The sequence below is a fragment of the Giraffa tippelskirchi genome, chromosome 10 (assembly GCF_054371585.1).
Source record: "Giraffa tippelskirchi isolate mGirTip1 chromosome 10, T2T-mGirTip1v1.2.pri, whole genome shotgun sequence".
Lineage (NCBI taxonomy): Eukaryota > Metazoa > Chordata > Mammalia > Artiodactyla > Giraffidae > Giraffa > Giraffa tippelskirchi.
Window position 1 is genome coordinate 37879406 of NC_137284.1, and position 14082 is coordinate 37893487.

The 14082-nt window shown below is 36.0% G+C and overlaps 1 protein-coding gene across 36 annotated transcripts in view; it reads right to left on the reverse strand.

Moving 5' to 3' along the window:
* PICALM (phosphatidylinositol binding clathrin assembly protein) overlaps positions 1 to 14082 on the reverse strand; it is a 97292-nt gene that overhangs the window by 59132 nt on the left and 24078 nt on the right. For all 36 annotated transcript variants that reach the window (XR_014067633.1, XR_014067635.1, XR_014067634.1 and 33 more), the window contains exons 2-4: positions 7152 to 7294; positions 3937 to 4012; positions 109 to 211 (exon numbers count right to left, since the gene is read on the reverse strand). Coding sequence is in view for 33 of the 36 variants with exons in the window: in XM_081537015.1 (XP_081393141.1) it covers positions 109 to 211; positions 3937 to 4012; positions 7152 to 7294 (322 nt within the window). In the remaining 3 variants the exon portion in view is untranslated. The remainder of the gene's footprint in view (positions 1 to 108; positions 212 to 3936; positions 4013 to 7151; positions 7295 to 14082) is intronic.

The window sequence follows — 14082 nt, forward strand, 5'->3', positions numbered from 1 at the left end:
ACCATCTCCCAGAGCTTGCTCAAATAATTCCTGCAGTTAACATTTTAAAATATTCAAATCCATTAGATGTCAAAAAAAAAAGAATGAAAGAAAGAAAGCTTAACTCACCCTCGTTTCACTTTTGTGAAATCAAATGCAACTTGTCTGTATGAAACTGCTTTTTCATTTAGATACCTACTATACCTCCTAATAAATGTAGACATGTCATATCCTGTAAGAAAAGAAACATAAAAGGATTTCATAAAATATTAAAAACCCAATTAGCTTAGAAAACCAACTCATTTTACCCAATGGCCACAATGTTTTGATATACTACCTTCAATTTAGTGATATGAATTAAGTGACATTAATATCTATAATACTTTACATTTTTAAACTTAGGTATGTCATATATGGCTTAGAAAAATCTTCCCCCTTAGAATTTACTAAAATAATAATTCTGCTTTATTCTGACCAACATTCCTTTTATTTATTGGGAAATGAAAAACTTGCTTTCTTATACTTGATAACTCCATAACTCAAGTTTAACATCCTGCAGAACCAAAATCCCACCCCTCAAAGTCGTTAATCAATTTAGTATCTTTCATACTTTTCAATCTTTAGTTGCATATGATTTAGAACAACTTATGGGCGCCAACCTTGTAAGTAGCAGAGAAAATTACTGCATTGTACAATGAAATAAGTGGCAATATGCAAATTTAAGGCCTAACAAAAAATAATTCTATGACAGTTTTCAATGAAACTTTCTAAGTGTATAGCTAAATCATTCTAAGATTTTGCTTCAACACAATCATGAGATTTGAAGACTTCGGCACCATAAAATCTAATCAATATTATAAAAACAAACAAACAAACTCGTGTTTTAGCTATTGCCTGGCTCAAGGAAGTCTACAAATTTTTGCTCTTTCCCTTGTGGCTCAGTTGGTAAAGAACCTGCCCGCAATGCCAGAGACCTGGGTTAGATCCCTGGGTTGGGAAGATCCCCTGGAGAAGGGAAAGGCTACTCACTCCAGTATTCTGGCCTAGAGAATCCCATGGACTCTATAGTTCATGGGGTCGCAAAGAGTCGGACATGACTGAGCAACTTTCGCTTTCACTGTAAAAGCAGATCCATTCTACTTTAGTTCATCGTCATCTAACAAATTTAATTTTAGTTGATGGTCTCTGCTACTTTAAAAAGATATAACACCAAAACAAGTGTGCACACACAAAGTACAGTGACTGGATTTAACATAATCACCAATTCATTTATTCAGCAAGTATTTCTTAGTAGCTACTAACTGGCTACTGGAGAAAAATCAGTGAACAGAAAGAAATCACTGCCCTCAGATATTTTCATAGCTATTAGTATATTGTATAAGGTGCTACATACATTTTTCAGCTCTTTAGTTAATACTGTTCCCTCTAATACACTCTACTAGATCCTCACTAAGGGGAGAAACACCTCTCATCCTTCAAGGCTCGGTCTCTAAAACTTTCCCTGAACTCTTTGTGTACCCATATTATTCTTACTTCAAGTACAGCTATTAGATGTACAGTTATCTCACTCACTATAAGTTTAATTATAATATATACAACCAGTATAAAAGCCAGTATATACTGAATAAAATATACCAGACTCTACCCAACAAAATACATCAGCAATCAAAATTACAAAAACATCACTGAATTATAACTTTTATCATTTCAGTCTAACCGTTATATCTTTGAATATAAGCTTTAAATAAAAGGCCTAAAAACTGTTCTCTACATAAAAGGAATGAAAGTCTTAAAACCTTGTCACTAGAAGTGCTTAATTTCCATCTCAAGAAAGTAGAAAATCAGTAGTTAATGAGACACATAAAACCCACTTGGAACATATGTATATATTCTGCTCTACAGTAGTGGTTTGCCTATTGTTTTCCAGACTCTTACAGTTCAAATGAACTAAATAAGGCTGAAAGCAGAAATAAAAAGATGAGGTAGTTTTATCCATGTTCCAGAAAACATAACAGCTCCAGTTTCATCTGTTATATATACAGATAGCTTCTATTGAAGATTTTACTTGAAAAAGGGATTCCATGGCTTCATTTTTTTCCCCCTTAACTTTTTAAGGCATGATATCTCTCATTAAAGTAAAATCAACCTTGTAACAGCTGGTTCTATGTACAGACTACTGATCTTCTGGAATCTCTGAAAGATTCAATTCTAATTAGTACTTTCAACTGCCAAAAGTAAAGAAGTATTGAACAGTTCATAAACACATACACAGCTACTCACTAAATTCTACTGATTTTCATCTCCACAGAAGCCACAATTCAGGCCCTCATTAACTCTCTACTAGATGATCAAACAGAGAAGGCAATGGCACCCCACTCCAGTACTCTTGTCTGGAAAATCCCATGGATGGAGGAGCCTGGTAGGCTGCAGTCCATGGGGTCGCACAGAGTCGGACACGACTGAGGTGACTTAGCAGTAGCAGATGATCAAAATAATGACCAGAGCAGTCTCAAGGTCCTCAAGATGTTACTCACTCAAATACAACAGGCTAGAGTGGGTTTTTTTAATAACACACATTCCCTCTCTCCTCCTCCCTCAACTCAAAAAACTTGGATGGTTTCTCGCTGCATTATAAAATCCCAACTATATCAAAATCCTTTGTGTATGATTTTGGCCCCAAACAGCTTCCCAAGGGTTATCTGCCATTACATATTCTCCAACACCCCATCTTACATTCTATTCATATTCATTTGCCCTATAAATAAACACCCATGCTCTTTACCATCCACATATGTCTGTGTAACTTTGCTTAAGTCAACTCACGTCCTCATCCATCTTTCAAAGCACAACACAAATCTTACCTTTTCTAAAGATATTTCCCAGCTGAAACTTACTACTGAGTAAGCCTTTAGTATGGTCTTAGTATGTCCTTTATGAGGCTCTTCCTAGAGTTATTCTGTAATGCTAACAGTCTAGTTCTGGCTAAGTGTAACAGATCCCATTAAGACAGTATGTACATGGAGGGCTACAGCACTAGATGACAGCAATTTCAAGTTACTGATTTAAAGTAAAATAAATAAAATACCTGGTAAGTATTAATAAGTAATTCATCTGAAAAACATATTATACTTACCTTTGCTATTAAAATGTATGATATTCTCAACATTTCTTAGAATAAAGTATAAAATAATAACAAAAACAACAATGAAAGCAAAAGAGTTAAATTCTACATTTACAGATATGTAAAGATACATTCTAACTTTACATTTTTAAAGTTAGGTACGTCATATGTGGCTCAGAAAAATTTTCCCCTTAGAATTTCACTAAAATAATAATCCTGCTTTATTCGACCAACATTCCTTTTATTTACTGGGAAATGAAAAACTTGTTTTCTTATACTACTTGATAACCCCAAACTCAAATTTAACATCCTATGGAACCAAAATGCCACTCCTCAAATCATTAATCAATTTAATATTTTTCACACTTATCAATCTTTAGTTGTATATGATTTAGAACAACTATAACAGAATGTAAGTAGTGTTTCCTATGTGGCAGGCATCATTCTAGGCACTTTACGTGTATAACTAGGTTACACCTCATGATAATCCTACAGGTGGGTGCTATCATTACTCCTGATTTTACAGATGCAGAGAGGTAAAGTAACTTGCTCAAGTTTATGCAGTTGTGTTAGAGATGGGATTCGAATCCAGGCAGTCCACTTTCAGAACCCATGCTCTTAAACTGCTACCTTATACTGCTTCTCAAAGAGCTCTGGGTGGCAAGAAGTGAAGTCAATCAATCTTCATATAAAAAGACAGTTTTTTCTTCTCTACATCCTTCACTAAAACATGAGGCTCCTCCATAGCATATATTCTAAAGAACAGAGTTCAACTCTGCAGTAATCATCAAATGGGGTCACTCTTGATTTTTCTATAATGAATAAGGTGTCTTTACCTTGCAATCCACTTTTATCCAAAAAATTGCTTAAGTTAAACAACGTGTTTCTTGAAGCCAAATACTGAATGAAACGCTGAGGGAAGAAAAGACAACAAATAATTATGTCAAATAGTACTGCCATCCAAGAAACTTTAATTTGAGAATTAGGGGGGAAAGTGGTGCTTAACACATTAATCTTATCTAGTTTAAATTTATCTTCTTCAGTCCTCCTAAAAACATAAAACATATTTTTCACTAGCATGCAGGAATTTATTAAAGTCTAATGCCCACAGCTATGGTATTAAAGTTAAAAGGAAACAGGCACTTTTAACTAGAAGCGCTTTACTATAGTATATTATGGCTACAGTTAATCATGTTCAGATGGTGCCTTTATTTTAAAACAAGTATCTAGTGATCCAAATTTTTATTATTTTAAAAACAGAACATTAGTAATCATATTGGAGTATAACAGAACAGACATCCTCTTACCCACAGTCCAGATTAAAGAGCACCACTCTAGATCCCCTTACAGAATCAAATTACACACTACTAAAGACACATGCCTTCAATACCATTCCCTTCTCCTCCTCCCTCTGCAGAGGCACTTTTCTGAAGTAGGTTTTTATCATTCCCATGAATGTTTTTAAAATTTTTACTACATATATAAGGATCTAAAAACAGTACATAATTTTGTTTTCTATTTTAAATTTACAGAAATTCTATACTGTACTTATTCTTTTCCAATCTGTTTTTTAATAACTTCTTCCCAAGAATTATCCATTTAATATATGTACATCTAGTTCACTCATTTTCAACAATGTTTGAGTATTTCAACAAACTACTACATCCGTTATATATCCATTTCTACATGGATATTTAAGTTCTTTCCAATTTTACTATTACTAATGATGTTTCACTGACGTCTTTGTACTGGTCTCCACCTGCAGGCATGCAACGGTTTCTCATGATATATACTTAGGGTTGAACTGTTGGCTCAGCATGTGTATAAAAACTCATCTTCTCAAAAATACTGTCAAACCCCTCTCCAAAATGCTTACCACAGGACACTATCTTAATTTCCTTTTACACACAACCTCTAAAACAGCTAAAGAAACTCTTTCAATTTTGTAGGACAAAAGTTTTAAAAGGATTACCTTTGTAAATGTATGCAGAGGATTACTATCAATTTTATGTACATGATCACTTCTCTGAACCAACAGTGTTCATCAGAGATCACTGCAAACTAACAAACCATGATTTTGAAAAATAATTTGTAAATCAGACTCCTGTTTCATCATTTATTCTAAAACAACTTGTTTCAAAATGCATTAAAATGTCCTAAGACAAAAAAAAAATCCTAAGACAATGTAACACTCATGATTTTCATAAGTTTTGATGATTCTTTTTTGTGAGGGGCTGTCCTGTGCCCTTGTAAGATGTTCAACATGCCAGCAGCCTCTACCTACTACATGCCAGTAGCATCCCCTCCAGTTATGCCAACGTTCCTTGAGGGTGAAAATCACTCGCCTGCCTTGCTCTATTTCAGAACAACTGTTCTAGAGAATCTCCATCACCACAGCATAGTGAAACCCTATGCATACTCTCACAGACCAGTCACACCTGCCAATGCAAAAACGTGAGGGTTGTACAAACTAGCACACAAAAAAGAGCAGAGCGCCAAATTTCTCTCAGCTGCTGAAGGGAAACAGTTTATCCAAAAACCACTACTGAAATGCTACCTTTCTCTTCCTGTCAGTCAGTTGTAAGGAATGACAGTCAACTTTCTATTTCTTTGCCTTTTAAAAAGGTTTTGCTTCTGGTATTATCACCGTTGGGGCTTCCCAGGTGGCTCAGTGATCAAGAACCTGCCTACCAACACAGGAGACCTCAGAGATGCGGGTTCAATCCCTGGGTCAGAAAGATCTTTGGAGCAGGAAATGGCAACCTACTCTAGTATTCTTTCCTGGAAAATTCCATGGATAGAGGAGACTGGCAAGGTTATAAGTCTATGGGGTCACAAAGTTGCACACGACTGAGCACTGGGCAAATTATTACCTTATTCACCTCTGAAAGTCACCACTGAATGTCTGCCTCTTTAACTGGCATTGCAGTTGGTTATATTTGTGGCTTTTTCTTTCTAAAGAATAAACTACATAGTTTATCTTTGAGGTAAAAAATAAATACAAGCCTGAAATTCTTCTGAATAGATGATCATGATCTTAGGTAAACACATTCCCAATAAAAATAGAAACTATTATTCTAGTTAAGATGAAAATGTTTTAGGTTACACTGAAGCTAGTATATCCAAATTTTGCTACTGACTCTGTATACTGCTAATAATGAATTAGAAAGCAACTGAGTAACATGTCGTAAAAATGGGTCACATGTGTTACCTAAGTAATTATACTTCAGGTAGCACTCCTGAAAATAATTTTTAAAACTTAAAAACTACAAATAAAACAAAAAAAATCCCTCCTCATCTCAATGGGAACTATCTCCTAGCAATTAGTGGTCTGCATTTTTCTAAGGCACATACCAAGGTCCTAGATTTATCAAATTCCATTCAAACTTTCTTTAAACACAGTTTTAAATATTCCTTTTGACACAATTTTACAAATAAGCCTACTAGGCTGAGAAAAGCAAGAACTCAAAAATTAGCTATTGGGCTATCATGGAAAACAAGATGATTCTCTCCAGACATTAAATTGCAAAGGTTTATGCATCTTATTCGTTATCCTTTTTGGGTAGCAAAGACTTTAGACACGACTCTGCTGAAGAAGGTATTCTTCAATCAGTCCCTCTAAGCAAAATGCCATCTTAGTCCTTAATATCACAGCCTTGAACTAGGCAAAGAGCTTCTACAGACAACTATATGAGATCAGACAGAAATCTGACTGGGCTGTAATGAAAAACCAAATGAATAAAGACAAACATATAACCTATACACAAAGGCCTTCAAGAAACAGAGCTGCTTATAGAACCCATCTCCAAGAATTAATCTTTGCTTCTCGATCCCATTACTGAAAGTCCCCTGTGCTATGACCCACTTTCTGCTTTCTGACTTAAAAGGCAGAAAAAAAAGTCTAGGGTCTACAATTCTATTTCTGCATAAGCACCCTACCCTTTTGACCTATATTATTCAGTTGCTATAGGCATTTCTGAGGTGTCAGTGGGAGAAGCAACCTAAACCAGTCAACACCCCCAGACACTTGTTAACCAAAAACAATGCTTACCTCATTTCCATACACCATCAAATGATGAGTTGTAATGAGAGATTTGAAGACCACCACCCAACTACTGTTAGTAGTTCTTTCAAATAAACTGTCTGCTAACTGCGGGATGTTCACATTCATCTCATTTGTGCACTGAATTAAGTCTGCAATAAAAAAAAAAGATTAATTTACTCTGCTTTATTTTTAATGCTAGGTCTGCATACTAATCGAGTAAAGATTTAACAAGAGTGGAACAAAAATGGATAGTTTGGAAAAGTTGTTAAAAAATCTCTCAAGAGAACTGAGACAGAACTTCTATCTGAGAAGTAAACAGGGCATTGATTAGTATCACATAATTAATCAATAATACCAGAAAGTAAATCAAACTTCCTTCACCCTGAAGTACATTTTATTTATCTCAAAAGGAACTGTTTCAAGGCCTTGAGTAACTTTCAGTTCTCTTACTTCTCATAAAAACTTTAGAATTGCAATACTAATAATATTCATCCCTACACTTTAAAAATTTATCCACATAGAAATAGACACAAGCTGAAGGTCAAACACCTTTATTAAAATCCTCCCTAGAATGCTGCGCTTGTACTAATAGGGCAGATATATGGTCTGTGAGTGGACAGGATTCTCAGTTTGTTTATATAAAACAATTCTCATTCTTTTCTCCCTTCAGTTCTGAGTTAGCTCAGTTTTCACTTGATGCTGCTAAGTCGCTTCAGTCGTGTCCGACTCTGTGCGACCCCATAGACGGCAGCCCACCAGGCTCCCCCGTCCCTGGGATTCTCCAGGCAAGAACACTGGAGGGGGTAGCAACTAGCTAATATTGACAAACAAAACTGAAAATGGGCTGAAAGTTTCTCAGTGCAATAAGTTTCCAAAGAACTGATTCAGGAACTGTACTCAATTATTACTCTGAAAACAGGTAAAACAATGTAAGTTCTAACTTTATATTTTAAAATATAAATAACTGGAAAGCATTACCATAAAATAGTCTAATCTACAATTGTTCTAGCACCAAAACTGAAAGAAAAAGTTAATATACCTCTCAGAATTTCACCTCATATCTGCTTCACAGATACTACTGGCAAATTCAATGAAGAAAATACAAAGTATGATCCAATTTAGACATGTAATGAAGAAGATCAAGAAATGAGTTGTTTTAAAAGTATGCATAAAACAAAATGTATAATAACTACCTCAGTTATAAGTACCATTAAAGGGGGAAAATATTAGTTGTGACTCATTACAAGTTTGTCAACTTTTCACCTTTAGTACCTAATGATTAAATATGAACTCAAGTGATCTAACTTGGCTGTGATTGCTAAAAAGAAACAACTATGACCATTTATCTGCTTATAACCTTTCAAAAATGTTTGTTTTAATCGGGCCAATTTCTGTACAAAGTAACATTTGATAAGCAAATGCATTTTAGATAAGCAGCTACCCTGGCCAACAATGCCTGAAGAACAAAGCACAAAACAGTCAAACAGAAATGTCCATGGAACACAAGGCTTTCACAATTGAGACTACTTGCAACAAAAATTAAATAGTTCATTCAACTTGGTTTGTATGGCTCAGCTTCTGATATTTTACTTCTGATATTTTAAATTTGATCTCTGCCTTCTTGAACAGTAGTTTATACCTGCCCTAAGGCACTGAATATATTGTACTTGCCTTATTTCAAAGATAAACTTTCTGTCTCTCTCAAAATATAATTTACCAGAAGCAAGGCCTATCTATGTTCTGCTCATTTTGAATCCTTTAAAACGTCAAGCACAGTGATCAAGTTTTGATTTTAATTATATGAAGTTATATTCCTAGCTTCCTGTTTTCCCATGGATTTATTCTTATGTATCTGTATTTTTCTTTATCCTTCCAGAAATTATCTTTGTAAGTTATTCATTTCTTTAATAGCTGTTTCTCACAATGACATCAATAATCACTTTACTCCTCAGAATCTTACTTTCCAAAACTGAACCTGTCACAAAATTTTTTGTCACAATACTTGCCCAAGGGCACTTCTACGTGTGTGTACGTGTGCTCGCACACCCACATGTTTGTAAACACTTCCTAGAGCCAATCAAGAACCAAGTCTCTTAAATTTCTAGATATTCCACCTTCTCCTCTCCACTCCACAATCACTGACAAAGCCAGAGTGAAGATCTTATGTTTTCCTAACTAGAAGTTAACCAGTCCTGGGAGTATTTAGAAGTTGAGGGGAGGAGCTATCACACTCTCTGAAGGGCTTTGCTGGCATAGGACGACAAAGATGAGGGAGACTGTCATGCAATGCACAACTGACACTCCGCAATTAGAAGCTGCCCTGCCCCACCTCGCTCAGTGGTGAAGAGTGCACCGGCAGGAGACACGGGTTCAACCCCCATCCAGGAGAATCCCACAGGCCCAGGGCAACACGGCCCGGAGCCGCCACCGAGGCCCGCACGCCTAAAGTCCGCGCTCCACAGCAAGAGAAGCCACCGCAGTGAGAAGCTCATGCCCCTCAACCAGAGAGCAGCCCCCACGTCAACAAAGACCCAGCACCACCAAAAATAAACATAAAACAACAAGCTGCTCCACCCAAAACCGTCCCCACTAAGAAAATGCTGGACTAACTAGCCTCTTCACTTCTAATGAGACCCCACCCCACATGCCCAAATAAAAACTGGCCATGACACGGACTACCTCAATGATCTCCCAACTGCACACAGGATTGGCATACATTTCATCTTTGTCAATATCCTCCTTGTTGAATCTTAACTTCCAAGACGGGCTTCCCTGGTGGCTCAGATGGTAAAGAATCTGCCTGCAATGTAGGTGGCCTGGGTTTAATCCTTGGATCCAGCAGATCCCCTGTTAAGGGAATGGCTACCCACTCCAGTATTCCTGCCTGGAGAATCCAATGCACAGAGGAGTCTGGAGGGCTACAGTCCATGGGGTCCCAAAGAGTTGGACACGATTCAGCGACTCTCTCTCTCTCACACACACACACATTGCTGCTTCACACCCAAATCCTTCCATTCTTGCTCATTCCTCAAAATGAATGATGTATTTTCCTTTGTGAAATTCTCCTCTCCACAGACTAAGGTACTCACCACACAGACACTAAAGCTGGTACACAATTCTACACTTTTATTATTTACTTTCTCATCACTCTCGTCTAGAATCAGAGATTTTAAAAGGAATCTGCAAATATTTTTGTTGGTAATTTTCCATACTCTTAATCAGGGACCTAAGTAAACCACTGGATTAGTCAGAGACAGCCTGATTCTAAATGAAGCCAAAAGTGTAGATTTCAGTTTCAACGAGCATTTTACGCATTAGATTATGTATATTCTATCTATGGTATATTCCCTTTGTGATCAGCTCTCCTCATCACTTTGCTTCAGTTACACTAATGTCTTCTTTGCAATGCCTCCCACGAGCCAAGCCCTCTTAACCTCAGTGTTCAGTGTTTTGTTCCTTCTGCCTAGAATACTCTTTTTGCAGATATCCACACTTCTCTCACTAGCTGAGTTTATTCCTACAGATCTTTGCTCAAATGTCACCTATTAGATGAACATCTCTAAATATTTATAAAAAAGTAACAAAGCCTTAAGGCAATCCTCTACCTCCAAACCCTCACTATACCCTCTTATTCTGCTTTATTTCTCTCCAAAGCACTTATCACCTAACTCATTTTAACTTGTTTAATGTCCTTCTCTCCCAATTAAAGTATAAGTTCCATGTAGGGAGGGCTCTATTATGTTCTCTGCTGGATTTCCTAAGAATAGTTCAATGCATACAATGGTCACTCACACTTTTTGAATAAATAACATTTATTTATTTTAGTATGCACTTGAGCAGCCCTAACATGACCATTCAAAATGTATTTTTTACACAAATTACACCAACTACAACTCTACAACTCTTTGCACAACCTGCAATTCCCAAAAGGTTAAAAACAGACCTGAGCCCATCACATGTGAAAATTCTCAACTTCAAGTTAAAGGGGATCCAACAAATAATGGTTTATTGTAATGTACTATATTTCATGGCATTTAGAAATGACCACATAAAAATGCACGGAAAACTCCAGAAGCTAAAATATAAGACCTCATATATAACAGGAAAAATAGGATAAGAGTTCATGCATAAATTCAGAGTAGACCAAATGCAAAAACCAAAGACATAGAAACATTTCTGGGAGAAAATATACTGCACGGTTACACAAACCCTGCAGAACACACATGCCCATAGTACTTTAACTCAACCATCCATTTTCTCCAGGGGTAATTTTTCCTCTGAACAATGTATCTACTACAGTAGTAACTTGAAAATGCTTCTAAGCTTGAGCCCCAACAACTCAGGAAGGAAAATGTTTTCCACACCTCTAATCAACCAAAAGCCAATTGTTTCAAACAAATATCAAGCATATCATGGCAACCTTGATAGCTACTGCTTTTCTCATTCTCAATTCAGATTTCATTTCTTAAAAAGCACAAACTTGAAAATAAACTTCCTTTACCATCAAAAGGCTTCCAAAGTAGAAACTCACGTTATATTTTCATTTAGCTGTTTACCTTGAGAATATAAAAAGTGTAAAACCTTCTTTAATATTACATTGGTAACAAATCCTAAACTCTACACTAAAAAAAATAACTATATGGCATATAGATTCTCTGCTTTAAGTATAGGTGAGAATTCATGAGGATTTCTAGTATTTAAGGGCAGAGGAAAACAGGCCTACTATGGAAATGAAGAGCATTTTTCCACACAGAGACAGCAGAAGGAACCAATCTAAACTTTCAAAACAAAATGCTGACTTTTATTATTTAACATGCCTCTCCAACAAACAAGGTCTGGCGTAGATAAAATAAATGTTTACTTCATTAACACAGGTAAGGTACTGACCCATAGGTAAGGTCACAGGAGCTCACTACTAAATACCAGACTTAGTAACAGAATTAAATTTTTTGTAAAAGATAAGGATGCTTGGAAATATTTACAAAGCAAATACCCAACTAGCCAATTTAATGCAAGTTCTAAATTTCTATAGCTAACTTAAAAATAATAAGCACTGAAATGCAAAAATATATATATTTTTGTATTCATCACAAACGTTCAGTAAAGCACAAAAATTAAGAAACAGCCAGATACCAGATAGCCACAGATCTGTATTGACTTGTTGAAGGGTAGATTTCCACAAGTCAGGCAACCCAGTCCAGTGGCATGCGCCATTAGCAGACTGTAAAAGCCTCAAGTTCTCATCTAAACAGGCACTCACTAGGCTATATCAAAACTACGCTGATACCCAAAGTAGATTTTCTAATAAAAGAGCTTGCCTAAAGCTAGTCTTTAAAAAAAAAAGCACAATGCATCATAATCATTTAGCCACATATTACTGTCTCTTTCAAAAGGGTTATTTCGAAAGACACTCCTTTTGCAACTGCCTTCAGAAATTATTTTAGTAACATAAGACTGATCTCTTCAATCATCTAGAAAACTGGAGACACTCAATTTGGAAGGCAAATTAAGTGGTTCATCAAATGTTGCTTCGCTGATCAGATCTTCGAAATTTTTCCTGGGTAGGAGTACAAATAATATAAAAACAAATATTCAGCAAGAAACAGCAGCAATGAGAGGATAAAGAAAAGCTTCTGAACTTTTGCTATAAAGTATCAGCACAATTTTTTTCACTTAGGAAAAGTTTGAAAGTATTTAGAAAACATGCAAGTTGAAATCAGACCTAAGCCAAAAGATGTCTGGGAAACAGAATGAACCATCTTACATCATTCAATTTTTTGTGTAAGGGGTCACAAAATATGGTCCAAATTAAGATGTAGCTGTTACAATTTTCTTTAAAGGTCGTGGGATCCTCCATGAGAAATGTGTTAGACTTTCACATAATTTCCATTAGAATTAACTCAAAAATACAACCTTTACAGACTGATTTATACCTTAAGAAACAAATCTAACCAACATTTTAACTGGATTTAAAATTAAAACTAGGGAAAGACTCACATAATATAGAATACTCAGTACAAGTAATAAGGATTGAGTTAACTTGAAAGAGAAGAGAAAGCAGCATTCAAAGTACTAAAAAGAAATGACAATGATATCCAAAAGGTTTTGATAAGAGTACTATGAAGCTAAGGTACCTAAGTCACAATGTGAGTGGACACGTTCAATAATGGAGGAATAGCTCATTAAATGACAGCAGTCTGGTAGTGAAGTACTATGAGGCCAACAAATACACCGAGAAAAAAAAAAAGCTGAGTGGGGAAAATGCTCACAGTATATTATATCAAAATCATGTTAAAGAATAATGCAGAATAACACTAAGATCTCAGATATACTATATTTTCTGATACATAGCATATTTGCCCAAATATGGGGTGATGCAAAAAGAAATGAACACTTTCAAAATTACTCAGCAACTAAGTTACATGTAGAACAGCTAGTAAAAGCAGCATGTAAAGGAACTGTATCACTATTATTTCCGTAATTTCACAAATTTCAGTAAGGACCTCTCACGTCACACAGCAAACACGAATCATGTACTGTAATTGATTTCAGACCCTTTAGAGCACATCATGATCACTGGCAGAAAAGACAGCATTGATATGTTCCTTTATTTCCTCAAGGATGAGGAAGAGGTGGTATAAGCACAAGAGCTGCATGTGTAATAGCTAGAAATCTGGTAGCCACTGTCGCAGAGGTAGACCAATACTTTGAATACAAGTTCAGTCTTACACCATTGTAGGTGAGTCTTGAGGAAACTCCAGAACCAACAAAGAAAATAAGGCAAACTCCCACCTTACTAAAAAAAAAAAAGTTGCGGCTGTAGGAAAAAATCAACCTGCTGGCACAACTAGATATGCTATTTCTGTCACTGCGTTTTCTGCAAAAATGAATGGACTAAGGATTCACACTGGTGAAAACTAAGATTCACACTGGTGTG